This window comes from Pongo pygmaeus, chromosome 1 (genome assembly GCF_028885625.2).
Source record: "Pongo pygmaeus isolate AG05252 chromosome 1, NHGRI_mPonPyg2-v2.0_pri, whole genome shotgun sequence".
NCBI classification, from domain to species: Eukaryota; Metazoa; Chordata; class Mammalia; order Primates; family Hominidae; genus Pongo; species Pongo pygmaeus.
Window position 1 is genome coordinate 223190963 of NC_072373.2, and position 26224 is coordinate 223217186.

The window sequence follows — 26224 nt, forward strand, 5'->3', positions numbered from 1 at the left end:
GAGTAACATGAAACCAGGTTGCCCATCTCTACCCACATTTTCCACAGGACTGCTGAAATGAAGCATTTTGGAAAACTTACTGTGCTTCATATCTCTCTTGCCATTAGGTCTTCAGCTAAGTTATAAGCCCCACTGTTTATCAGGGGGTACCATCTCCCATACTCCAATGCCCAGCTCCCTCCATCTCCTACTCAGTAAACTACTGCACCATCCTTCACCCAGTTATTTAAGCCAGAAAGCTGGAACCATCATTTATTTTATTTTTCCTTCATTTCTCATGTGGAAGTTACCATTAAGTCCTGTCCATTCTAGATCCAAGATTTATTTATTTTATTTTAATTTTCTGAGACAGGGTCTCACTCTACCACCTAGGTTGAAGTGTAGTGGCATGATCTCCACTCACTGCAGCCTCGACCTTCTAGGCTCAAGTGATCTTCCCACCTCAGCCTCCCAAGTAGCTGGGAGCTGGGACTACAGGTGGGCGCCACCATGCCCAGCTAATTTTTGCATTTTTAATAGAGACGGGGTTTCGCCATGTTGGCCAGGCTGATCTTGAACTCCTGACCTCAAGTGATTCGCCTGCCTCAGCCTCTGAAAGTGCTGGAATTACAGGCGTGAGCCACCGCGCCCGGCTTAAATCCAAAATGTAAACCTAGAATCAGTCTTCGTGGAACCTTTTTGCTCTGCTCCATTCCAAGTACCACAACTCTCCCTCAAGCCATCAGTTCTCACTTAGACACAGGCAATAGCTTCCTACGTGATTTCAGACTGACCTCCTCCAAGTTTCTCCAACACACCAAGTTCTCTCCTATTTTCTGGCCTTTATTCCTGCTGTTTCTGTACCAAAGTGTACTTTCCCCAGGCTTTTCACCTGGACAGCTCCTTCTCACACTTCAGGTCTCAACATCTCATCTCCCCCAAGGTTGCCTTCCCTGTCCGCTCAGTCTAAAAACTCATCTCCCGCCACCACCCCATTGCCCTCTGTTTCAGGATTTTCTGAGAGCCCACTACTTTTAGAATGACTTACTGTATTAGTCACGGTACTCTAGAGGGAAAGAACTCATGGAATATATATAATATATATATGGGAGTTTATTAAGTATTAACTCACATCATCACAAGGTCCCACAACAGGCCATCTGCAGGCTGAGGAGCAAGAAGAGCCAGTCCAAGTTCCAAAACTGAAGGACTTGGAGTCCGATGTTCGAGGGCAGGAAGCATCCAGCACGGGAGAAAGACGAAGGCTGGGAGGCTAGGCCAGTCTCTCTTTTCACATTTTTCTGCCGGTTTATATTCTTGCCTCACTGGCAGCTGATTTGATTGTGCCCATCCAGATTAAGGGAGGGTCTGCCTTTCCTAGCCCACTGACTCAAATGTGAATCTCCTTTGGCAACACCCTCACAGACACACCCAGGATCCATACTCTGTATCCTTCAATCCAATCAAGTCGACGCTATTAACCATCACACTTACATATCTGCTAATTATGTATCATCTGTCTTCTCCATTAGACTGGAAGTTTCACAGAGGCAAGGGTTAGATCCATTTTGTTCACCAATGCACACTCAGTGAGTGGTAGGACAGTGCCTGGCATGCAGGTGCAGTCGTCAGTACTGGTTGAATAAATGAATGAGTGCTTTGAAATTCCTCTTACCAAAGACTTCTGTCTTAGGTAAGACAAGTTTTTCTATGGGGCACACAGGACTTACCATGTGCCATGAATGCAACAAATTCCTACATTCACCACCTTGTCACTGAACACGTCCTCCACCTGCTTGCTCCTGACTCACACTTTGTTCTATGAGGACCCAGCTTCCCCAGTGGTCTCTCCAGCTGAAGCGGTGCCTTCTCCCTTTCAGATGCTGGAAGGCAAACTCGCTCCAGGACCTCATTAAAATCAACACAGCAGAAGAGGACCCACTAGCTTCTTAAAGAAAACAATTTAGTGTGACAGTCATAGGAATGGAGAATTAACAGAAGTACAGAAAATGAACTACATACATTAATTTTACAACCTAATTCAGCCGAGCACGGTGGCTCACACCTGTAATCCCAGCATTTTGGGAGGCCAAGGAGGAAGTATCCCTTGAGCTCAAGAATTCGAGACCAGCCTGGGAGACATGGCAAGATGCCATCTCTACAAAAAAAAAAAAAAAAAAAAAAAGTTTTTTTAAACAGTAGTCGGACATGGTGGCACACCATGTGGGCCACACCTGTGGCCCCAACTACTCTGGAGGCTGAGGCGGGAGGATCGCTAGAGCCCAGGATCAAGGCTGCAGTGAGTGTTTGCACTGCTGCACTCCAGCCTGGGCACAGAGTGAGACTCTGGCTCAAAAAATAAAAATAATAAAAATTAAACCTAATTCACAGCTTTATGATTCTGTGACATGGCTAAAAAACATTTTCCTACTCAATAACTTTTTTAAAAAAAGCAAAATGCAAATATGAGTAGTTTAGTAAAACTCAACTAACACTGATACTTTATTTTTTATTTTATTTTTTGAGACAGAGTCTTATTCTGTCACCCAGGCTGGAATGTAATGGAGTGATCTCAGCTCATTGCATCCTCAACCTCCTGGGCTCAAGCAATCCTCCCACCTCAGCCTCCTGAGTAGCTGGGACTACAGGCACGCGCCACCATGCCCAGCCCATTTTTGTATTTTTTGTAGACAGAGGGTTTCAACATGTTGCCCAGGCTGGTCTTGAACTCCTGGGCTCAAACAACCCTCCTGCCCTGGCCTCCCACAATGTTGGGATTACAGGCGTGAGCCACAGCGCCCAGCCTTGACACTGATACTTTAATAATTATACCCAGTTTGTGTTCCTCTAGGGGCCTGGTAAATTTGTTTCTTTAATGATTATACCCAAATTTGCATACCTTGGTACACAAATGTTTTACTCTCCTTAAATTGTTCGATAGTTTAACTGTGTTGTTTTGTTCTTTCCAACTTCAATTATGTAAAAGCTTGTTTTAAAATTAAAAAGCAGCCTTTTGTACCTAACATTCTCTGAAAGGCAATGCCTCTCCAAAAATCTGTGCATATTTCTCTCTACGTCCCCTTCTTTTTTTCCTGTCTGTTTCATAATTCCTGCCAGGGAGCCAGGTACGGTGGTTCACAACTGTAATCCCAGTACTTTGGGAGACCAAGGTGGGCAGATCACTTGAGGTCAGGAGTTCGAGACCACTCCGGCCAACATGGTAAAACCCCATCTTTACTAAAAATACAAAAATTAGCTGGGCACGGTCGCGGGTGCCTGTAATTCCAGCTACTCGGGAAGCTAAGGCAGAAGAATTGCTTGAACCCAGGAGGTGGAGGTTGCAGTGAGCCAAGATGGTGCTACTGCACTCCAAACTGGGCAACAGAGCAAGACTCCATCTACAATAAATAAATAAATAAATTTTAAAAATAAAATAAACATAATTACTGCCAAGGATTGGTGCAAATGTCTGTCTCCAAGTTAGGAGAATTGATGCCCTAGCCGGAAATGGTAACTCAGAACTAAGAAGATGGCCCAGCACTCCCCAGACCCAAGTTCTAAACTTTCTGGTCATACAATGCCTCTGGCAACAAAAGAATCTCTCTAAAATGCAAATGTCAACTTTCACTGTCCACTTGAACCTTGTTAATGACTCCTCTACTTTTAGCACAAAGTCCAAACTTCTTAACACTTCTGCAGTCAAGTAAAATCTGGCCTCTAGTTAACCTCTCCAGCCTCATTTCTTACCTTCATTTACAGTGAATTTGGCTTCCTCGGACATGTCACATTCTGAACATTTGCTCTTTGCCCTCCTAAGAACATCCTTCTCCCTTTGTCGTCCCCCTGTCCACTCTGAATCACCTTTCAATTCTCGCGGTTTGTGTCTATCCTACGTACTCCCATAGCACCCCACAGGCTCCTATCACAGCATGACATCACAGCTTCCTGTGTTCTTATCTATAGCTCCCACTGCACTGAAAGCTCACTAAAGACAGTGATTGAAACTCCTGCACACTGCTGGATACCTAGCATAGGACTGCCACATAGTAGGAGCTATATATATATATAAATTTTTTTAGATGGATTTTCGCTCTTGTTGCCCAGATTAGAGTGCAGTGGCGCGATCTCAGCTCACTGCAACCTCCACCTCCCGGGTTCAAGTGATTCTCCTGCCTCAGGCTCCCGAATAGCTGGGATTACAGGTGCCCACCACCATGCCCAGCTAACTTTGTATTTTTAGTAGAGATGGGGTTTCGCCATGTTGATCAGGCTGGTCTTGAACTCCTGACCTCAGGTGATCCACCTGCCTCGGCCTCCCAAAGTGCTGGGATTACAGGTGTGAGCCACCCTGCCCAGCCTCAATAGATATTTATTGATGGATAAATGAATACATGTATGAATGAGCAGTTAGAAATCCCAAGAAGTGTTGGCATTCATTCAGCTTTTACAACATTACTGCATCAAGTCATTGAGTATATCTGTTGTCCTTATACATTCCAGAGAAAATTGTAAAGCTGTTCCTATCAAAAGGTTCTGCAAGGACTTTATGTTAAATAGATTTATGTATAGGCTAAATGTGTTTTTTAAAGGAAACATGTCTATGGAGGTTTATGACTATGGGCTTAGAAGTAACTGCTCACAGACTTATAGTTACTTGTGAGCTTGCCTTCAGGAATGCGAAGAAGATTCTCTGTGCCCTTAGCATATCTCCCCTATGGATTGCTGGTGCTATCAACTAATACAGAGCCCTTTCTTTGTCTTAAGGTTTTATAGTCTCTTAAGTGGAATACTGCAGAGTCAATTAAGACATTTTATCTTATAAGTCATTTATGCCCCCTGGGATTTAAGGAAACAACCTTCTGGACTAATTAATTCATGTATACTATCAAGCAATCAAGAATTTTTCAATCTTGCAATCACAGATGTTCAAAAATCTCCCAAAGAATATGTAACCACAACAACGAGAATAACAATAATAAAAACAGGCCAGGCGCGGTGGCTCACGCCTGTCATCCCAGCACTTTAGGAGGCCAAGGCGGACAGATCACTTGAGGCCAGGAGTTCAAGACCAGCCTGGCCAACATGGCGAAAACCTGTCTCTACCAAAAATACAAAAATTAGCCAGGCATGGTAGCATACGCCTGTAGTCCCAGCTACTCAGGAGGCTGAACCACAAGAATCGCTTGAACCCAGGATGCAGAGGCTGCAGTGAGCCAAGATCACGCCATTGCACTCCAGCCAGGGTAACACAGCAAGCCTTTGTCTCAAATAATAATAATAATAAATCTAACATTTATTGAATGCTGATTGTGCTAGACAATATTATAAGCTCTTTTACATGTACTATCTCAATTATCTGTCCAATAGGAACCACTCTTATCCCCATATTACAAGGCCTCAAGAGGTTAAGTGACTTGCCTGAAGTGGAACAGCCGGTGTTCAAACCGAAACCCTGAGTCCAGAGCGTATGCCTTTCATTCCTACACCACTTTTCTTGTTCTTCTTTATCCAGAATAAAAGAAAATACCTGCTACCAAGGCATCAACTTGGTAAAATAATACCAAATTATTTTAGAACTAAGCCAAGGAGTAAGCATCTCAAAGTTTTCTTTTTTTAATATAGCAGTGTTACTTTCCTTATGCCCTGCATTTGCATATAACCTGCATCTATATAAATCTCATATGTGACCAGTGGCAATGAAGAAGTGAAATGTATTTCTGAAATCTCTCAATGAAGAGTTTATATTAACATTTTAAATTAATTAATTAATTAATTTGGCAAGGGACTAGAGCACACCCTACTGGCCAGCTAATAGGAAATACAGCATTTACTTAGGAGAAAATGCTTAAATGTTTAAATAATTTGAAAATAAAGTCAGGCTAGCGTCTAAACGAAATTTGAAAAATTGTCTTGTAAACATCTAGATTATGTATCTAAATTAATGTATTCATAAGACTTGGCCAGGCACGGTGGCTCACACCTGTAATCCCAGTACTTTGGGAGGGCGAGGCAGGTGCATCACCTGAGGTCAGGAGTTCAAGACCAACCTGGCCAACATGGTGAAACCCCGTCTCTACTGAAAATACTAAAAATTAGCCGGGCATGGTGGTGGATGCCTGTAATCCCAGCTACTTGGGATGCTTAGGCAGGTGAATCGCTTGAACCTGGGAGGTGGAGGTTGCAGTGAGCTGAGATTGCACCATTGCACTCCAGCCTGGGCAACAAGAGCGAAACTCCATCTCAAAATAAATAAATAAATAAAAATTAATTAATTAATATATCCATAAGACTAAAAAATTTCCAACAGTTATACATTTTAGAGATGGGATAGAATTAGAAACATAATAACCACCAATAGCATTTAATGTTAAGAGAGCATTTGGTAAATGAAAGGTAGCTCAGTTAAAAATAAACAACTATGCAAACAGCCTGTCTAAAACTCATACTAAGAAAAAGCAATGAAGCCCTGGCCCTAACACTTAAAATAATAGACTGGGAAATTAAAACCAACCTGCTCAGACTTCTCACAGGCGAAGTATCCTTTTTGGGGAAAAACTAGGAAGGGAGAGCAGTACCCCTAATTAACTAATGGAAAAATGGGCTGGGCGTGGTGGCTCAGGCCTATAATTCCAGTACTTTGGGAAGCCGAGACAGGGAGATCACTTGAGGCCGGGAGTTCGAGACCAGTCTGACCAACATAGAGAAACCCTGTCTCTACTAAAAGTACAAAATTAGCCGACGTAGTGGTGCATACCTATAATCCCAGCTACTCGGGAGGTTGAGGCAGGAGAATCGCTTGAACCCGGGAGGCAGAGGTTGCGGTAAGCCGAGATCACACCATTGCACTCCAGAATGGGCAACAAGAGCAAAACTCCATCTCAAAAAACAAAAAAACAAAAACAAACAAACAAAAAAAAAACAGAAAAAGGAAAAATGAAATGTTGCCAAGAAATATATTTTCTGTGCTACTTTTCAAATGGCCACTAAGGTTGAAAAGTGAAAAGTCCATGGAAATCTCTCTGGGGTTGTGGTACTCCTCATGGGTAAATCCAGGCTCTTATCAGCATGTGTGTTTTAGAATCATCCAGAGTTCACCAGGCGCAGTGGCTCAAGCCTGTAATCCCAGCACTTTGGAAGGCCGAGGCGGGCGGATCATGACGTCAAGAGATCAAGACCATCCTGGCCAACATGGTGAAACCCCGTCTCTACTAGAAATTAGCCGGGCGTGGTGGCACCCACCTGTAGTCCCAGCTACTCAGGAGGCTGAGGCAGGACAATCGCTTGAACCCGGGAGGCGGAGGTTGCAGTGAGCTGAGATGGCGCCACTGCACTCCAATCTGGGGACAGAGTGAGACTCCATCTCAAAAAAATAAAACGAATCATCTAGAGTTTATTTTATATGTGAGTGTGTGTGTGTGTGTGTGTGTGTGTGTGTGTGTGTACATGCATGCGTTTTGGAAACATCCATGAACAGAAATATGAATGTTCCCAAAATGCAATGTAGCACACTAAGCAAACGCCCTCTAGGAAATGTAATTCCTCTCTTGGTTGTATTTTTTTTATTGCACACTTATCTATAAAATAGTCTAAGTGCATAATATACTTTTATATTATGTATAGACAGAAACAAAGCCTCTAGGACCAAGAGGAACATACAAAATGTGTTCAACTTTAAAATATTTCTTATAAACAAAGTAGAAACACAAGAACATCTATAATCAAGAAGAATAAACACCAAAATGTATATGTTCTTCTACAGGATTAAAATAATATCAAAATACAAATATAAATTTAATAAGGCTCCTGTCCAGCATGTTATACTTACATACGACTTGTGGCATTTCTTTGAGAGGAGAGAAAGAAGCAATGTTTTCAGGAAAACAGTGTCCGTGATTCTAAGGTTTCTGAGCCAGAACCTCACCCTTGTTCTCACTCCAAAGACAGCTTCTTCTGACACTGAAAGAAGGGGAAGTGAAAAGTGACAATTTGGGTCAATGTGATGCAAGTCTAGTGTTTTAGATGTTGAGTTCTATTAAAAAAATCAACTAATATAAATTCCTTGGAAAATGGCCTCAAAATTAAGCAGACTGTGAGAGATATAAAAAACACTGTCTTACTTTAAATGTCATGCTTTTCTGGAGATAATTTAAAACAAATTGGGTTCAGGAAAAAGAGACTATTTCCCCGAATCGCTGGTGTAGTGTTCTAATCTATTAAAGGTCAATGAATAATCACTTAATAAACACAACATGCTAGTATTACTTCAAGATGCTTAGCATTTTGCTTTTAAACTCTTCCCAAGATGTCCTACAATATTATTGACATATCAATGTTATTATAACACATCATTAACAGACTATTAGATAAAAAATTTGTGGGGTGTAAGTCTTCTCATGTAATTCTTCCACAGCTGAGAAAGCCATATTATATAACTGTAAGCTAAACGTGGCAAACTAGCGGCTAAACAGGTTTTTCCCAAAAAATGAATAAATCAAGTTTATTTTGCAAGTTGTTTAAAATAGAAAAATCAGATTAATCACGTATTACTTATGTGATTTTATGATTTTTGATAATTTACCAAAACATTAGCACATCATACAGCTCACAACTGTAGAGTGAGTATCCTGTTGATCTTCTTTCTCTAAAGAAGGGGTGTGTTTGATGGTTGCTCTGGTGATTATCACTGTTTTATGAATAGGGGAATGTAAAAGCATGCCAATAAGGCCGAAGCACAAATTACAACTGTATTGTAGTGACTTGAAATAGTATAGCCAGGGCTCCTTTCAGATGAAACTTCAGCTCCTTTAGATGCCCATTCAGTAAATCCTGTCCTGTGAGGTTTGAAAAGATGTACCCTGGCAAGTTCTCACACTGATCTTTTTTTTACACTGATAACAGCATATGGGTAAGCCACAAACATAAATGACGCCAAAATGGGAGGAAAATCGGGACAGATTTTCTTTGGATCAAAAAACCTAGTTAGTTGGTAAGGAACTCTGCAATTAGTTGTGACTCATTTCCATCATCCTAAAATAATACTAAATGAATGGCAGTAAGGAGACAGGTTAACTGAATTGTTGACAAATGGCATAAGCAAGAAAATGACCCAACAGCCCCTTGTAAGCCAGAAGAGCCATCAGAAAGGAAGCCAGATTTCTCTCTGCAAAACGTTTGCTTTGCAACTGAGAGAGGGCAAAGATACTTCAGATTGTTTTTCTTTTTTTTTTCCTTTTCGTGCTTAAGGCCTTGAATTCAAAATTAGGCCTTTGAATTAAATTAAAAAGAATGTAAGTAAATAATAGTGGGGGAAAGGCAAATCATTTCATGGGGTGTAGAGTTAATAGTTAACCTGATAATAAGGCCAGAATCTCATTCCATATGTTAAACTACCCCAATTAGCTAGTGCTCAGTGTCTAACTATCAGGCATTATTGCTGAAGTGCAAGCAGGGGCTCCAGGAGGCTAGAGGTCAGCGACAGGTCTCCGGGCTCTCGCAACAGAGGACCAGCCAGGGAATTTGTTCTAGTTAAAACTAGAGGGTTTCCGTCTGTTTGCTTTTTTTCTTACTTTAGTCACTCTTGGTTTGTTATCATTTGTATTATTTATTTTACGGTTAAACTATAAGCCTAAGTTGCATCACTGGCGCCTCGAGAAACCTCCTCCCACAGGCCCGCTGGGGCTTTGTCCTTGGGCATCCATGGCCTCTCCAAAGCCAAAAGACTTCGGGGCCAGCTCAGGTCGCCTGAGTAAACACAAACCTGGGAAGCCGAGGGCCCCCTAAGTCAGTAGTGGGGGAGCTCCTCCTGGAAACCCACAGCGACCCTGAAGGGCTCAACCTCCAGCGGGACCTTTCCTCCATTTTCCAACGCAGTCAGAGGATCCCTGGGCTTCCCCCGCGTGGCCTCACCGCCCCACGCCGGCCCACTCTGTCCCCTCATCCTCCCTTGCTGTTCTACTCTGTCCCTCGCCATCCCTCACAGTCCCACACTGTCCCTCACCGACCCTCACAGTACCTCACCGTCCACTGTCCCACACTGTCCCTTGCCATCCTTCATTGTCCCACACAGTCCCTCACTGTTCCTCACCGCCCCTCACTGTACCTCAGTCCACTGTCCCATACTGTCCCACACTATCCCTTGCCATCCTTCACTGTCCGAGTCCCTCACAGTCCCAGAGTCCCTCACTGCCCCACACAGTCCCTCACCGTCCCACACTGTCCTACACAGTCCCTCACTGTCCCTCATTGTCCCTCACCGTCCCACACTGTACCACAGTCCCGCACTGTCCCTCACCGTCCCACACAGTCCCACACTGTACCACAGTCCCGCACTGTCCCTCACCGTCCCACACTGTCCCTCACTGTCCCACACTGTCCCTCACCGTCCCACACTGTCCCTCACTGTCCCACACTGTCCCTCACTGTCCCACGCCGTCTCTCATTGTCCCGCACTGTCCCACGCAGTCCCTCACCGGCCCACACCGTCCCTCCTCATCCCACACTGTCCTTCACTGCCCCACACAGTCCCTAAGTGTCCTCACTGTCCCTCCCACGCCGCAGGCCCAGTCGAGAGCGGCTCCCCTCTCCCCCTCCAGGGCTTCTTCGGCCCACACGGCCAGCGGCGGCCCGCGGAGAGGGAAAAACACACAATCTTGCCCGGAGCCTGAATTTATGGGAAATCCCGCGCGAGGCGCGATGTGCCCTCAGTTCGGGCAGGAACGGCGGCCGAGGCCCGGATGGCCGCGGGCTTCTCAGGAAAGCTCGGCGTTCAGAGGCTCCCAGGGCTGCCGCACGGCTCGGGCAGAGGAGCGGAGCTGCGGCCGCGGTCAGCCCGGAGACGCCTCCCCCGGAGACAAAGCCGGCTCCCGGCAGCGCCGCGCTACTAGACTGTGGGCCCGGCGCAACGCCTCGGCCACGGCATCGCCTCTTTAAGCGGCGCGCGCCCTGATTGGCTGCGGGAGGAGGCGGGGCGGGACGCGGCGACCTCACGGCCCCGCGGCACATGCTATATATAGAGGCGGCGGCTGCAACCGCGGCGACTGCGGCCCAGTGCGAGGCAGATCGCTAGCGGGAGCGCGAGCCAGCGAGAGGCGCGAGCGCGAGCCAGCGAGAGGCGCCTGCGCGATGTCTGGGCCCCTGAGCTCGCGGCGCTGAGCCAGCCGGGACGGACATGCGCGGGAGGGCGCCGCGGGGCAGCAGCCGCTCCTCCGGGGTAAGGGGCCTGGCGCGCTGAGGGGGTGGGGAGGGCCATGCAGCGCTCCGTTTCCTCAGGGGGCCCCGCGCCGGGCGCCGGGATCCAGGCGGCTCCCCGACGCGAGGGCGGGGGCGTGGAGGGCGCGGGGAGGGTCGCCGCGACGCGGAGTCTCTGGGACGGAGGGAGGGGCCGGCCGGTCGCTCGCGGGCTTCTCTTCATTGAGGTGTGGAGGGCGGGACCCTCCCCGGCGGCGCAGCCCGGGCCTGGGGACGCCGCGAAGTGCCGGCGCCCGCCTTCTTCTCCACGCCGGCCGTGGTCGCCGCGCGGCCCCTCGGCTGGCCGGGGCCATGCACCCGAGCTCCTGGGACACGTCCCCGCAGCACCGGGACCGCAGGAGCGGACGGGGCTTCGGGAGCGGCGAGCATGAAGATCCTCGTCCCGCAGTCTGCGCTCGCGGGGTTGTCCGGCGGGGATGAGCGTCTTCGGGCCTGGGGGCTTGTTTGATTTTTTTTTTCTTTGTAAAAATCGGGGTTGCGTTGTCTTGTTCACACCGTGTACCCGTAAATCCTGTCTTGAAAGCTGGGGTGGGAGCCTCGGTGATTGTTTGCGGTAGTTGGTACCGGTTCTCTTTGGCGGTCAGCCCCGGTCCCTCTGCCTAATCTCCCAGCGGCGATGGTAATGCCGAAATCAGTATTTAAAAATTCGTCTGAGCTGTTCTGAACTGTTCCTTCTCTCCTAGAAACGTGATTCTTTGCTCTGAATGTTTTAAGTACGGCTTCGAATGGAATGGGACTGCAGAATTATGTTGTTCAAGACGTGAATGCTTATTGGGAATTTTGTGTATTTATATGTATATCACAGCCCTGTACAAATTAGATGACTCTTTAACCGTGAATGGTGCTGTATTGGTGCTTGCTAAGTCTTTATTAGGATTTCATCATTGCTTGAAAGAAACCAGTCTCTTACCTGATAAAAATATGAATAGATGGTTAGTCATAAACTTAAGTCAGAATGGAGACTGTAGCTTTAAAAGAGATGTGTCGGTGACTTGAGGTACACCTGCAACACAGGTAGGGCAAGACTGGTTTCTAGGCAACTGTCAGGGGTGAAGAAAGGTGAGGTTAAAATGCCCTTTTTTTTCCCTTCCAGAACAAATGTTCAACCTTTTATAAATGTGTAAGAATGCAGTGGGTACACACATCTGTTGAGACTGAACATCCCAAGTTCACCGTACCTATTTTTTTAACTGCATTTCTTTTCTTATATTTCTGTAATTACAATACGCATTTTTAAGTGAAATTTTATTTGAACAGAGACCAAAAACAGGCTAGGTATCAGCAAATGACCAAATTTTGCAAAGACCAAAATAAAAGAAGCTGGTTTCTTGCTAAAGCAAGCTCTTTTCCAGATATTAGCAAGTTTGAAGAAAAATAACAGGATTTAGCATGGACTTCAGAAACTATTTGTCATTCCCTTCACTTCAAGCAGAAGTTTATTTTCACCTGTGTGTTCCAGGGGACACTCGATAATAAGTGATAGAGGTCTTGGACTAACGATTTATAACCTGACAGATATATTAGATTGTAAACTCCTTAAGGGTAGGCACTCTGCCTTGTATAGCTTCTATCTTATGCAGCCTTGCACATAGTTGATGTTGATAAATAGCTTACCTTTTAAGGCTCAGCAGGATTGGATCAGTCATTGATAAGGGTTGGAAAGCAAATCTGTTTAATTTTTTTATGGCTGTTATGAAATGTCTGAATTATTGATATTTTTGACGGGTAAAACTATTGTTTCAATCATCGGTTTTCCTACTTGCAGTTCACAATATATACTGGTCACTCTATAAGATTTAATTATGCTTGAGTTTTTGTATGAAAGTACCTCTCGACTGCTGCTTCTCAAAAGTTGAGCTAGATAATACTTCCTTTCTGCTGAAACTAATGGTGGCTTTTCAAAGCAATTTGCGTAAATTACAGGCACAATCTAACATGCTTGAAACTGACCTGATTGTCTGCATACCATCAGATTGCTTTAGAAAGGAGCAGAGGAGGGGAAAGGAGGTGCCAAGGGTAATTCCAGGAATTTGAATGGCATAGGCTCCCTCTACCAGAGAAACAACTCTGCTCTTAATCTAAATAAATTTGAATTGGTACCTCATCATCTGGATACATTTGAATACATTTAGCATCCTTTGCGGGTGTCTGGCTATATAAAAGCTAATAAAGAACTCCCTACATAAACGCAGTCCAGTTGTGGTATGCTGGCATTGTTCACACAGCATAAACACGTGCTTTGTAAAGGTAGATGAGGCGAATGAGTTTGAGGGTCCTAAATGTAAGTTACTACCCTAATTAGTTTTAATGTAGGGAAAAGTTACTGAGGGGTTCAGATGTCAGAAGGTGGTGGGGAGGATTCTCAGATTTGAAGTCTTTGTTGATACTGTAGTCCAATTCCTCACACCATAAAATTGGGCAACATTACAAAAAGACCACTCTTGCAGGTCTGAATGAATGTGTCTTTAAAATGTGGGGCTTTTGGCCGGGCTCAGTGGCTCACGCCTGTAATCTCAGCACTTTGGGAGGCCAAGGCGGGCAGATGGCTTGAGCCCAGGAGTATGAGACCAACCTGGGCAACATGGTGAAACCCTGTCATTACAAAAAAATACAAAAATTAGCCTGGTGTGGTGGCGCATGTCTGTAGTCCCAGCTACTCAGGAGGCTGAGGTGGGAGGATTGCTTGAGCCTGGGAGGCAGAGGTTGCAGTAAGCCAAGATCACACGACTGCACTACAGCCTGGTGACAGTGAGACCCTGTCTTTAAAAAATAAACAAAACAAAAAAAAAATGTGGGGCTTTGGCTACAGAAATGGAGCCCTTTTCAACTTGGAAACAATAGGAAGGTAAGGATTGGAAGACATTATCCAAAAGCTCTTATTCAATACCCCAGATATGAAACTGGACTAGTTACAGATTGTTTTTTAAACAACTATTCGCTCAGTAGAATTGTCTTCTGACTCTTTTCAGGGCTGCCTCTTTTTCAGCCTTTAGATTTCCATTGTAAAAGTCACCTACTCAGAGAGGCCTTCCCAAACCACCTGTGTAAGTATATGCTTCTCTGCCTCCTTATCCTTTTGCTGTACCCTGCTTGTTTCCTTGGAAGGTATCGCCATTTAAAATTGTTTGCTTGCTTGGCTATTCTCTTCCTCCCTCATTCGATGGAAGGCTTCTTCAGGCAGCAACCATCTCTATTTTTCACCTCACATGGTATCTAATCCAGAATAAGCACTTGATAAATATTTGTGAAAAGAATTAATCCTTGCCGTCTAAGAATTTTTGAGCTGAATGAGCACTATGAGTTGAGTTTCTGTTCCTGCCTCTGCTATTGACTAGCACTTAGGTCTTGAGCATTTAACTTAACAGCCTTTTGCTTCAGTTTCTCCATTTGTAAACGAGAATGTTACAAGGAGAAATGAGGTTGTTGCCTAAAATGAAGATACTATAGAGTGGAGAGGTAGTGAAAGTGTGGGGAAAATGCTGGATTATAGGACAGAAGAGCCATGATAGCCTTTTTGCTTATAGCAAGATATTTAACCTCACTTTGTTTCCTCATCTGCAAAATGAAGATTATAATCCCTGCCTCTTCTTACAGGGATGTTGTGGGGATCAGGTGACATAATGTGTAAGAAGGTGCTTTGTAACTTGTTGAGTGCTTTACAAATATAAGGTATTCTATTGTTAAATTCCGGATTTTACAATACAGTGTGATTATAATGCCATCATTGGGATCCGTGCTGTGAAACCGTGTTAAAAGGAGGCCCGTTGGGTATATGTAGTAACTGCTTATTACGAGTAAAAACAGACTTGTGTTATATGAAATAACCATGTTGTAAAGAGTTCTGTTGTGGTGGGGCATCCGGGGATCATTAAAGACTGAGGGCTTCAAAATAGTTGTTTGAAGTGGTAATAGAATGTCAAATTGATGCCTTAGCCCACCCATTTTAGAGGATACATAGGCCAGATCTACAATTAATAACTTTTAATAGGAGAATTTGAGGGAGTTGAAGTAAAACAGGAACTTTCATAGGCTACAGGTTACCCAAGAAAAACTATTACCAGTAAATCCATAAAAAAGGATCTGTGCTACCCTTACAAGTTGAGCATTATAGTCAGTCGGATCGTATTTTGCCAGTTTAAAAAGCCGTAGGGACTGGAAGAGGCAGTGTGGTGTGTTGGTGAAGGGCCTGGACACTGAGGCCGGGCTGTCTGTTGAAGTCCTGGCCCCATTGCTTACCAGGCTTGACCTTGAGCAAGTTCTTTAACTCTGTGCCTCAAGTAAGTGAGAGTAATAATAGTAGCCCACCTCATGGCATTGTAGAGAGGATTAAATAAGTTCATACACATAAAGCACTTAAAACCATGCTTGCCTGGCAGTTGTATGTCCAGTGAATGTTAGTTATTATTAATGGTTTTATATTAATTGTAACAATCTAGAGTTACCCATCGGATAACTTAAATGCTTGTTAAATAAATTTGAAGTTTTAAAGACTTGCGTCCCATCATTAGACCATTGTGCTCGTTGTCTTTAGATTAGAATTCGCTTTTATAATAAGAAATAATCTATTGTTATATGTCAAAAAGAAATAATATTTTTCTTCCCTCTGTGTGTATATATAGTTACTGATTGTGCTACTCTGTAGGAAAAATACAAAGGACAAAAGAATATATTCCTGCTATCCTACTTTTCTGCTGTCACACTAAAATTGTGTGGGAGGCTTAAGTGAGTTGAAAGACTGGATTATGGTAGTTGAGGGAATGGGTTTTTTGTTAGTTTACCATTTTTAAAAATACTTAGCTAGAAAGCATTCTGAATTATTGAATAAATTATGTCATTTATTTTTTATTTGACAGTTTAAAGATAAATTATTTTCTCTGTTGCCTCTAGTTCACCACCTACAAATGGTCCATTATGTTTTGGACATGTTTAAGAGCCTCTGAGGAATGGCGCTGCAAACACAGACACAAATGTTCATCTTTGCCACACTGAACTATATTTTAATATTTACTGAAGCCATCAAGCTTTTCTTGAATTCATGCAGGAGTATTTTAATTACATTAAAATATGACATTATTTTAAAAGTAATCTATGTTTTTAATTTAAAGGCTATTTATGCTTACCATGGTAGAGAGTACAACTAAGAAAGTTTTCTTAACTTGCTTCCCTCTTTCTTTTCCTACCCCTACCTAAATCATAGGCTATTAAAATGAAATCTGGGCCGGGCGCGGTATCTCACGCCTGTAATCTCAGCACTTTGGGAGGCCGAGTCAGGTGGATCACCTGAGGTCAGGAATTTGAGACCAGCCTGACCAATATGGAGAAACCCCATCTCTACTAAAAATACAAAAATTAGCCTGGCGTGTTGGCGCATGCCTATAATCCCAGCTACTCGGGAGGCTGAGGCAGGAGAATCGCTTGAACCTGGGAGGCGGAGATTGTGGTGTGCACCATTGCACTCCACCCTGGGTGACAAGAGTAAGACTCCGTCTCAAAAAAAAAAAAAAATAAAAAATTGGTGTTTTGTTTGTTTGGTTGTTTAATTTCCTCACAGGTGATTATTTTAGACATTTTAAAAAATAAACATGCAGAGATTGGTATATTTGGGGAGGATCTAAAATCACGGAGTTTGTCATATTCCTAAATCAGTTTCCTTTTATAAATTTTGCCTCTAAATGTAGTTACCTTATTATCTTCCCTGGTTGTGGAAGTACTTAATGTAGGTGATTCTTAAATGGAACTGAAAAGACCATTTATCACCCTGAATAAACAGAAATCAGGTTCTAGAACCAGATTGAAAGGAGGAAATTACATCACACTCTTAAATAAGGAAGCACTGGGCAGAACTGGATGAGTTGTAGGACAAAAATGTGCTCCTCCTCCTCCCATGGATGGCCTCTGAGATTTATTAATGAGATCTGGTGGCCAGGTGAGTATATCTAGGTTACTGCCTTAAGGTAGCCTGCATTTCTTTCTTTCTTTCTTTTTTTTTTTTTTTTTTTTTTTAAGCAGTTTCAAAGAGACTGTCCTCAAGCTAAAGGCATGTGATTTCACCTTAATGAAGAAGGTGCAGTGTGCTTTTGGTGTAACTTTTTTAGAAAAATGAAAGTGACCTTAAATTCAGCAGCAAAAACACAGTCTAGAAGGAATAGTGTTTTAAGAGAAGGCAAAACACTGTTTTCAGAAAGTACCCTCCCAATTGCTTCAAGTAAATATACTATAACAGAAACCAGTTTAGAAAGCTACACTGTTAACCACTGAAGCTTATAATTTTTACTCAGTCTACAAACTGTCTTCTTTGAATTCTGGAAATGAATTTCATAAAAATTCCTTCCTGTTAGATATCCTAAGCTTGTTACATTATTATTGGGCAGTCACCTCACTCCAGCACGCATTAACTTTATCCTTTATAAATCTGCTTATCCCCTGAGCTCTTCACTGACTCACAGTGTATGTGAATCTTTCATGTCATTACTTTTTAAAAATGAGATGGATATTTTCTCAGTATCCATTTAATAAATAATAGACATGAATGATGCCAAGATCTACAGGGGGAAAGCATAAATCAGACATCAGTTCTGTCCTAGATGATTTGAAGAATGGAAGGGGAATTGGGGCCCAGCACAAAATAACACAAGAACAGAGCACCGCTGCTCTGGTGTTTCATAAAAGGGAGCGGCTTCGTGGAGAAGGTAGGGTAGAGTTGACCTTAAAGGTTAAATTGAATTGTAACAGAGATTCGGGGAAAATAGAAGCGAACTTGAAAATATAGCTTAGGTTTATATTGTGGAGGCCCTAAATGCCAGGCTCAGGAGGTTTTATTTAGGAGCCTTTGAAGATTTTTTGAGCAGCAGCAAATCTTAGTTTGAGCTGTTGTTAAGGAATATTGACTTGGTACTAGTGTTGTAGAATAGGTTGCATATTTCCAGACCCCAGGAAGAATGATGCCTGTCAATGGAAGGGTAAGATTTGTGAAACCGTGTAAAAGTAGTCTGTGGAACTTGGCAATTGAATGTACATGGCCTCAGGTTAAAAATGGTGCCTTGAGAAGTGTGATCCTCTTAGACCCTGAACTGGTTTGGGGAGTGGGGAATGGAGTATGAAGTGAAAGGAGGAGTTTGGTTTGTAGAGTTTGAGATGCCAGAGGGCCATCCAAGTGGAAAGATAATCACCAGACAATAGGAAATGCAAAGTTGAAGCTTGAGCCAGGCTGGAGTCATTGATTCAGGAGTTGTCTATGAGTTGAAGCTATACAAGTGGATTAATAAAAGGATAACCTCAAGAAGCAAATGATTTTAGGGCTTCTTTTTTCGTTGAATTTAAAAAAGAATCAATTCAATTTCCTGTTAACAGGAAAAGGTGGTTCACATCTGAAATTTGGTATTTAACTGCATTTTAGACCCACTAAAAAAGCTAAAAATAGTTGATGAAGTTTGGAGAAGTTATGCCTAAGGTTATTTGGGTCCTCATCTAAACCATGCTGCCTGGATTCACATTCACTTTCCTATTCTTGGATTCCATAACATAATCCCATCTTGTACTTTTTAGATACTGATTTTCCCACATAGGTACATTTTTGCAATTGTTTTCCGCTAATGAGTTAGTTGTAAGACAGATAAAATGTGAAAAATTGCAGCATTAAACGTCACTTGGGAAGAGTTTGTTTCTTTTTAGCTTGAGGTTGGTAAAATGGATTTATTTACTCCGCCACCCCCCCCCGCCCCCCGCTTCCATATTTGCACTGAATACTAGAAGGTTTTTAGAGAGAGAGAAAGTTTCAGGTGGTTTCATACCCTCGGTTTACAATCTGAGAAACATTGTTTTTAAAAGCTTCTTTCCAAACCTGTAGCACATTGCCCTTTTTGAGTCTACAGTTTGAAGTTATTTTCCAAAAGAAGAGAACATGGCAGTTATATTGCCCCCCTCGTCTCCCATGCTAGCAAGTAGGAAGTTCGGACAGTTTCATAACATGGCCCATTCACAATTCCCCATTGAAATTTAGAGGCAGGTCACCTTCTATGAATACACAAAGACACTATTGTGGTCAGAAGTGAGCTGGCTTAGTGAACACAATTCTTTTTATACTAAAAAAATTTTTTTCTTAAGAAAGCTAACAAGTAGGTGATGGAAACAATGAATAAAAAATAACTTTTTCTAGAACATATAAATAATTTTAAGTGACCATTGAAATGTAAGTTTAGAATTCCAAGGCAATTTCTGCAGAGGCGATAGTTACACAATCATTCTGTTGAAAGCTAAGATTTAGATGGCATTAGGAGGCTGACACACAGTAATTACTAGTAGTACTTGTTGGCTTGCAGACAGGTGGGGGTTGGGCCTCCAGAATCCCCTGCAGCATTTTCCTGTAATCTGGATGAGCGATCTTCAAACGTGTGCTTTCAAACTACTTAAATACCATATTCTTCTTCCTATCTTGCCTTTCATTTTTATATTACCACAGATACTTTCCTCATAGTCTTGCCAGTGCTTGTAGAATGCTTAGAAAAAGCTTGATAAACCACTGGGCTAAGTACACGGAGGGAGAGGCTAGCAGTATTTTTAAATTGGTTTCTAAATTTTTTATAGCTTGATGGTAGATAACACATTTGCTTCATTTAAGTAATCTGAAAAACCAATCCTCAACAGACCTCTCAATTAGAATTCTTAAATGACAGAATGCTTTCTTTATCATATATTTGAGAGACTGATTTAAAGAAAAATAATGCTTGACTATCTGAAATAATATTTTAACCCTATCATAAAATCTCTGCCTGGTAGAACAGCTGACTGTGGAAGGGTAAAATGCAGAGAACCAGTCATTGGATCTCCCTTCTCTACTTTATTACTGAGATCTTGAACCTGTAGAACATTACTATCACTGTGTTCCTTTCTAATGGGAAAATAATAATAAACATTTGCAGAGTATTTTTTAAAGGTTTTTAGCTTTAAAAAAAAAACCCTGTGCCTTAGACAATGTGTATATTGAATTGATACTGATTATGATAATTAGATGGTATTATACAATCATTCATTCGACATTCACTTACTGAGCACCCTCTAATGTTCCAGGTACTGATTGTTAAAAGGTGATTGAGACACAGCCTCTGTCCTGAGCTTACAGTCTAGTAGGAGGTGACAGATTTGTAAATAATAGATTTGAAGTTGCTGAGCAAAAAAAAAAAAAAAACTTGTGTACCTCTCCCCCACAGCAAATGTGTCACGGTCATCTTCAGTCCTTTGCACAGTGCCCAGCACTCAGCTGTGCAGATATTGTTTGCACTGGTCCCTTACTAATATTTAGTGAGAGAATGAGATCGTGTTAAAGAGTGTATATGTACATGCCCCCAAAAGGGGTCAGTGTTATACAGATAGTTGACAAATAATATCCTGGTGCCTAAGGAAAAAAACCTAAACTTATAAGTAAACTTGGCTATCTGAAGACAGCAGAGATTGATGCTGACTAACACATAACGAATAATAAAAAAGGAAAGTGAAAAGGGGGCTCTAGGGACTCCAGACCTGTAACATCTGACAAGGGGGATTGGCGGTCCTGAAGTTGAGGAACTACTAATTTAAGAAAAATGTACTTATTTTGTTATCCATGCCTTGCAGCTAAGCAAGATATGAGTTACTGGGTATTTCACAAAGGAGAATGTAAAGAATGTACCTTTAACTTATCTTTAAAAGGGAGGGAGGAAGCTGTCCCAGGCTTTTACTGAAGCTAGTAATCTTGCAGAACTTGATTTTTACAGGATAATGGAAATTAGTATCTTCATATATTACTCTTTGTTCCTTGAACAAGTAGTAACTGGAGAATTTGTCTTCCCATGGCCAACCCTGAAATACAACATCCAGATAAATGCTAGACCCTGGGGTAGTCAGGTGCCAATACTGTAGAAACCCTTGCTTAGTTTCAGCATTGTGTTTTAGTGAGTATTAGTTCTGCAGCATAAAATACAGTGGCTTCTGAAATTACTTTTTTAGCTTGGGAAAAATAAGCAGGATCCACTGGTGCTTCATGCCCAGTGCAGCCGTAACTTAGAAGGCTGGTTTAATAGGTCAGGGGAGGGTCTGTGTGCATTGCCAAGTGAGTGTGATTTGTTGTGCAACTCTCAGGCTCTGCAGTAGGAGGTCTGCTTTTGCTGGCAATAGATTATTTCTCATTTCACTAAAACATTTCATGTCTTTTGGATTAGCATTTACACAAAAAATCATTTTTAGCGTTTACATATAAGTACCCTCACGAGATGTAAGAATGAAGTGAAAGTCCACAACTAATTTTTTCTATTCAGCATCCCCCCAAATTCTCTCATATTAGCTTTGCTGTAATTTAGACTGTCCTAATGGAGGTATTTCTGAATTGTTTTCTTTATTCTCTCATCTCTTCTACCCCCCTAGGGAATGAAAGCTACTGGTTGATTTTAAAATGCCTGGGCCTCACAGGTTTGGAGATGTCCCAGAATAAGGCACAATGTCAATAGCAGGAGTTGCTGCTCAGGAGATCAGAGTTCCATTAAAAACTGGATTTCTACATAATGGCCGAGCCATGGGGAATATGAGGAAGACCTGCTGGAGCAGTTGCAGTGAGTTTAAAAAGTAAGTAGAGGATGTAATGCTGCTGTAATCTGGATAAATATGCGACACTAAAATGAGAGAGGCTGTGATTGCTCTTCGCTTATGACCAAAGTATCTTCCTGTCCTTTCAGCAACTTTTTAAATATTGACCCGATAACCATGGCCTACAGTCTGAACTCTTCTGCTCAGGAGCGCCTAATACCACTTGGTATGTATTCTGAAAATCTGATCACAGTAAGCATTTGAGAAGAACAGTCTGGATTCAGGTTAGCTTGTCCTCCAGCATTATTTTTTAAATGAGGAAACCTGAACTATTTCCAACAACAGCCTGACCCCTAGTGGCAACAGATTCAGAAGATAACTGTGTTTTTCTCAAGCTATTGTACTCGACTGCCTTCATTCTGAGTCACTGATTCCTAAGTAGGACTGTTCGTGGACGTGGGATCTTCTAAAATCAAGAATTAGTTCTCATACCAGCTCTGATGCATACTTTACTTCATGAAACCTTAGGCGAGATTTCCCACCTTTCATACTAGTATCGAATGCATGTTTGACAGTAATAGATGAAAATAGCATAAATGTTCCTCAAAACTTAGAAAATAGTATTTTTAATGTGAATATTCTGTTCCTTGGATCTTTGTCAAGAGCTGTGTGTGAACTGAACACATTGCAGGCAAGTTCATTCACTCACGATATTATGATGTGCCAGCAATAAGGACTTTGTCTTATCTCATTGGTACCCTACATGCCTAGTACGGTCGCATGTCTTAGATGGCAAGGCTGGTACGGTATGGTATTCATGTAAATTATATGCTGTTCATCTTCTGTGAATTTTACACACATCACAAAACTTGCCTGTGATGTGTGGGTGTGCACTGTGCACATGTCCAAGGGAGATAGAGGAGATAGTTTGTTCTTTGAACCACACCATGTGTGTTAACAATCTTCTGCTCTCTAATTACACCTGTGGTTGTTGCATGGGTGTTCTCAGGGTGACAGCAGTCAAGTGTTTCACTCAGGAAGAAAGCTGTGGAAGCATAGGTAGCTGGGGTGCTCTCTCCCTCACACAGGTGGAGAGAGGATTGTTGATCTTTTATTAATATCTCTTGTTCATTCCAGGGCACGCTTCCAAATCTGCTCCGATGAATGGCCACTGCTTTGCAGAAAATGGTCCATCTCAAAAGTCCAGCTTGCCCCCTCTTCTTATTCCAAGTGAAAACTTGGGACCACATGAAGAGGATCAAATTGTATGTGGTTTTAAGAAACTCACAGTGAACGGGGTTTGTGCTTCCACCCCTCCACTGACACCCATAAAAAACTCCCCTTCCCTTTTCCCCTGTGCCCCTCTTTGTGAACGGGGTTCTAGGCCTCTTCCACCATTGCCAATCTCTGAAGCCCTCTCTCTGGATGACACAGACTGTGAGGTGGAATTCCTAACTAGCTCAGATACAGACTTCCTTTTAGAAGACGCTACACTTTCTGATTTCAAATATGATGTTCCTGGCAGGCGAAGCTTCCGTGGGTGTGGACAAATCAACTATGCATATTTTGATACCCCAGCTGTTTCTGCAGCAGATCTCAGCTATGTGTCTGACCAAAATGGAGGTGTCCCAGATCCAAATCCTCCTCCACCTCAGACCCACCGAAGATTAAGAAGGTCTCATTCGGGACCAGCTGGCTCCTTTAACAAGCCAGCCATAAGGATATCCAACTGTTGTATACACAGAGCTTCTCCTAACTCCGATGAAGACAAACCTGAGGTTCCCCCCAGAGTTCCCATACCTCCTAGACCAGTAAAGCCAGATTATAGAAGATGGTCAGCAGAAGTTACTTCGAGCACCTATAGTGACGAAGACAGGCCTCCCAAAGTACCGCCAAGAGAACCTTTGTCACCGAGTAACTCGCGCACACCGAGTCCCAAAAGCCTTCCGTCTTACCTCAATGGGGTCATGCCCCCGACACAGAGCTTTGCCCCTGATCCCAAGTATGTCAGCAGCAAAGCACTGCAAAGACAGAACAGTGAAGGATCTGCCAATAAGGTTCCTTGCATTCTGCCCATTATTGAAAATGGGAAGAAGGTTAGTTCAACACATTATTACCTACTACCTGAACGACCACCATACCTGGACAAATACGAAAAATTTTTTAGGGAAGCAGAAGAAACAAATGCAAGCGCCCAAATCCAGCCATTACCTGCTGACTGCAGTATATCTTCAGCCACAGAAAAGCCAGACTCAAAAACAAAAATGGATCTGGGTGGCCACATGAAGCGTAAACATTTATCCTATGTGGTTTCTCCTTAGACCTTGGGGTCATGGTTCAGCAGAGGTTACATAGGAGCAAATGGTTCTCAATTTTCCAGTTTGATTGAAGTGCACAGAAAAATCCCTTAGATTGCAAAATAAAATAGTTGAACTCTCTGTCTTCATGTGGAAGGTTTAGAGCAGTTGTGAGATGCTGTTATGCTGAGAACCTTGACTTTTTTAGTGTTGGAAAAAAGTCTTACAAGTCTATAATTTAAAGATGTGATGGTGGGGAGGGGAGGATGGGGAAGCTTTTTATATACGCGTACATTACATACCTATATATAAACTTGTGGTATAACCATAGACCATAGCTGCAGGTTAACCAATTAGTTACTGTCGTAGAGTAATATATATTCAGAATAATAAACTCAAGCTGGAGAAATGAGTCCTGATAGACTGAAAATTGAGCAAATGGAAGAAGATACAGTATTGTTTAGATCAGAATCATTAAAAAATATTTTTGTTTAGTAAGTTTGAAGATTTCTGGCTTTTAGGCCTTTTCTATTTTGTTTCATTTATTTTTGCAGGCAGTCTTTTCCATGGAGGGCAGGGTATCCATTCTTTACCATGGGTGTACCTACTTAGGTTAAAAATCATCCCAAGGCCTCATACTTCCAGGTTTCATGTTGCATCTTGTTGAGGGAGGGAGAGCAGGTTACTTGGCAACCATATTGTCACCTGTACTTGTCACACATCTTGAAAAATAAAACGATAATAGAACTAGTGACTAATTTTCCCTTACAGTTCCTGCTTGGTCCCACCCACTGAAGTGGCTCATCGTAGTGCGGGCCGTATTAGAGGCAGTGGGGTACGTTAGACTCAGATGGAAAAGTATACTAGGTGCCAGTGTTAGGATGTCAGTTTTACAAAATAATGAAGCAATTAGCTATGTGATTGAGAGTTATTGTTTGGGGATGTGTGTTGTGGTTTTGCTTTTTTTTTTTTTTTTTTTAGACTGTATTAATAAACAAATACAACACAAGCTGGCCTTGTGTTGCTGGTTCGTATTCAGTATTTCCTGGGGATTGTTTGCTTTTTAAGTGAAACACTTCTGACCCACAGCTCAGTATGTCTGAATTCCAGAGGTCACATCAGCATCTTTCTGCTTTGAAAACTCTCACAGCTGGCTGCTTCACTTAGATGCAGTGAGACACATAGTTTGTGTTCTGATTTTCACATCCTTCCATGTATTTATCTTGAAGAGATAAGCACAGAAGAGAAGGTGCTCACTAACAGAGGTACATTACTGCAATGTTCTCTTAACAGTTAAACAAGCTGTTTACAGTTTAAACTGCTGAATATTATTTGAGCTATTTAAAGCTTATTATATTTTAGTATGAACTAAATGAAGGTTAAAACATGCTTAAGAAAAATGCACTGATTTCTGCATTATGTGTACAGTATTGGACAAAGGATTTTATTCATTTTGTTGCATTATTTTGAATATTGTCTTTTCATTTTAATAAAGTTACAATACTTATTTATGATACCATTAGTAATGTTTCTTGCCTAAAGTCTTATAAAGTGTATGAAGCAATTTGACAGCATTATTTTTAAGCACAAGCGAAGATTCTTTGAAGTTTAATGTATTCTTGAAACTCTTATTCTTTAGAATGAAACATAATTTGTGCAATCTTTTTCACATATTATGAAAGTATACAGTGGAAATGAGCTGTTTGTTTTTACCTTTAACAACTGAAAGAGAACTGGATTCTGGGGCTACTATCAGAAACAACGTTGGTGGGTGGGAGTCCACATCAAGGAAAACGTGACAGAAGAAACCAGTTCTGATGTGTAGACTTGGTTTGACTCATTCTGATTTTTAGGACAAGGTCCCGGTTACTCTGGGCCCTTTGGCAGGCTTTGCTTCTTGCTTGTTTAAGGCCACCCATGGAATCTGCGCCTGCCTTGGCCTGTCACGGAGATGGCAAGTCCACAGTGGACAAATGGGCTCCTGGCAGCCTTTGGATGGAGGCAGGGGCTGGAGTGCTGTTTGTGAGGGGGCCTAGTCCCATGTCACCTAGCCCTGTGCCTGGTTCTCTTCACTGTCCTCTGCAGGCTCCTTTGTCCCCTGGGAGAGGGTGGGAGCCCTCCACGACCTTCATCCGGCACCTGCACTG

General features: G+C 42.5%; 1 protein-coding gene and 1 long non-coding RNA gene across 4 annotated transcripts in view; one reads left to right on the forward strand and one right to left on the reverse strand.

Moving 5' to 3' along the window:
* LOC134739932 (uncharacterized) overlaps positions 1-10835 on the reverse strand; it is a 109740-nt gene extending 98905 nt beyond the window's left edge. For 2 of the 3 annotated variants that reach the window (XR_010127094.1, XR_010127092.1), the window contains exons 1-2: positions 9737-10829; positions 7805-7935 (exon numbers count right to left, since the gene is read on the reverse strand). This is a non-coding gene — a long non-coding RNA (uncharacterized LOC134739932). Of the gene's footprint in view, positions 1-7804; positions 7936-9736 lie in introns of all 3 variants that reach the window. The other variant, XR_010127093.1, reaches the window with a different exon arrangement.
* On the forward strand, positions 10682-25591 carry ERRFI1 (ERBB receptor feedback inhibitor 1). The gene is made up of 4 exons (XM_054440996.1): positions 10682-11188; positions 21622-21819; positions 21930-22006; positions 22918-25591. The coding sequence occupies exons 2-4, from the start codon at positions 21695-21697 to the stop codon at positions 24099-24101; spliced, it is 1386 nt and encodes a 461-aa protein (XP_054296971.1). The 5' UTR covers positions 10682-11188; positions 21622-21694; the 3' UTR covers positions 24102-25591.
* The last annotated feature ends 633 nt before the right edge of the window (positions 25592-26224 follow it).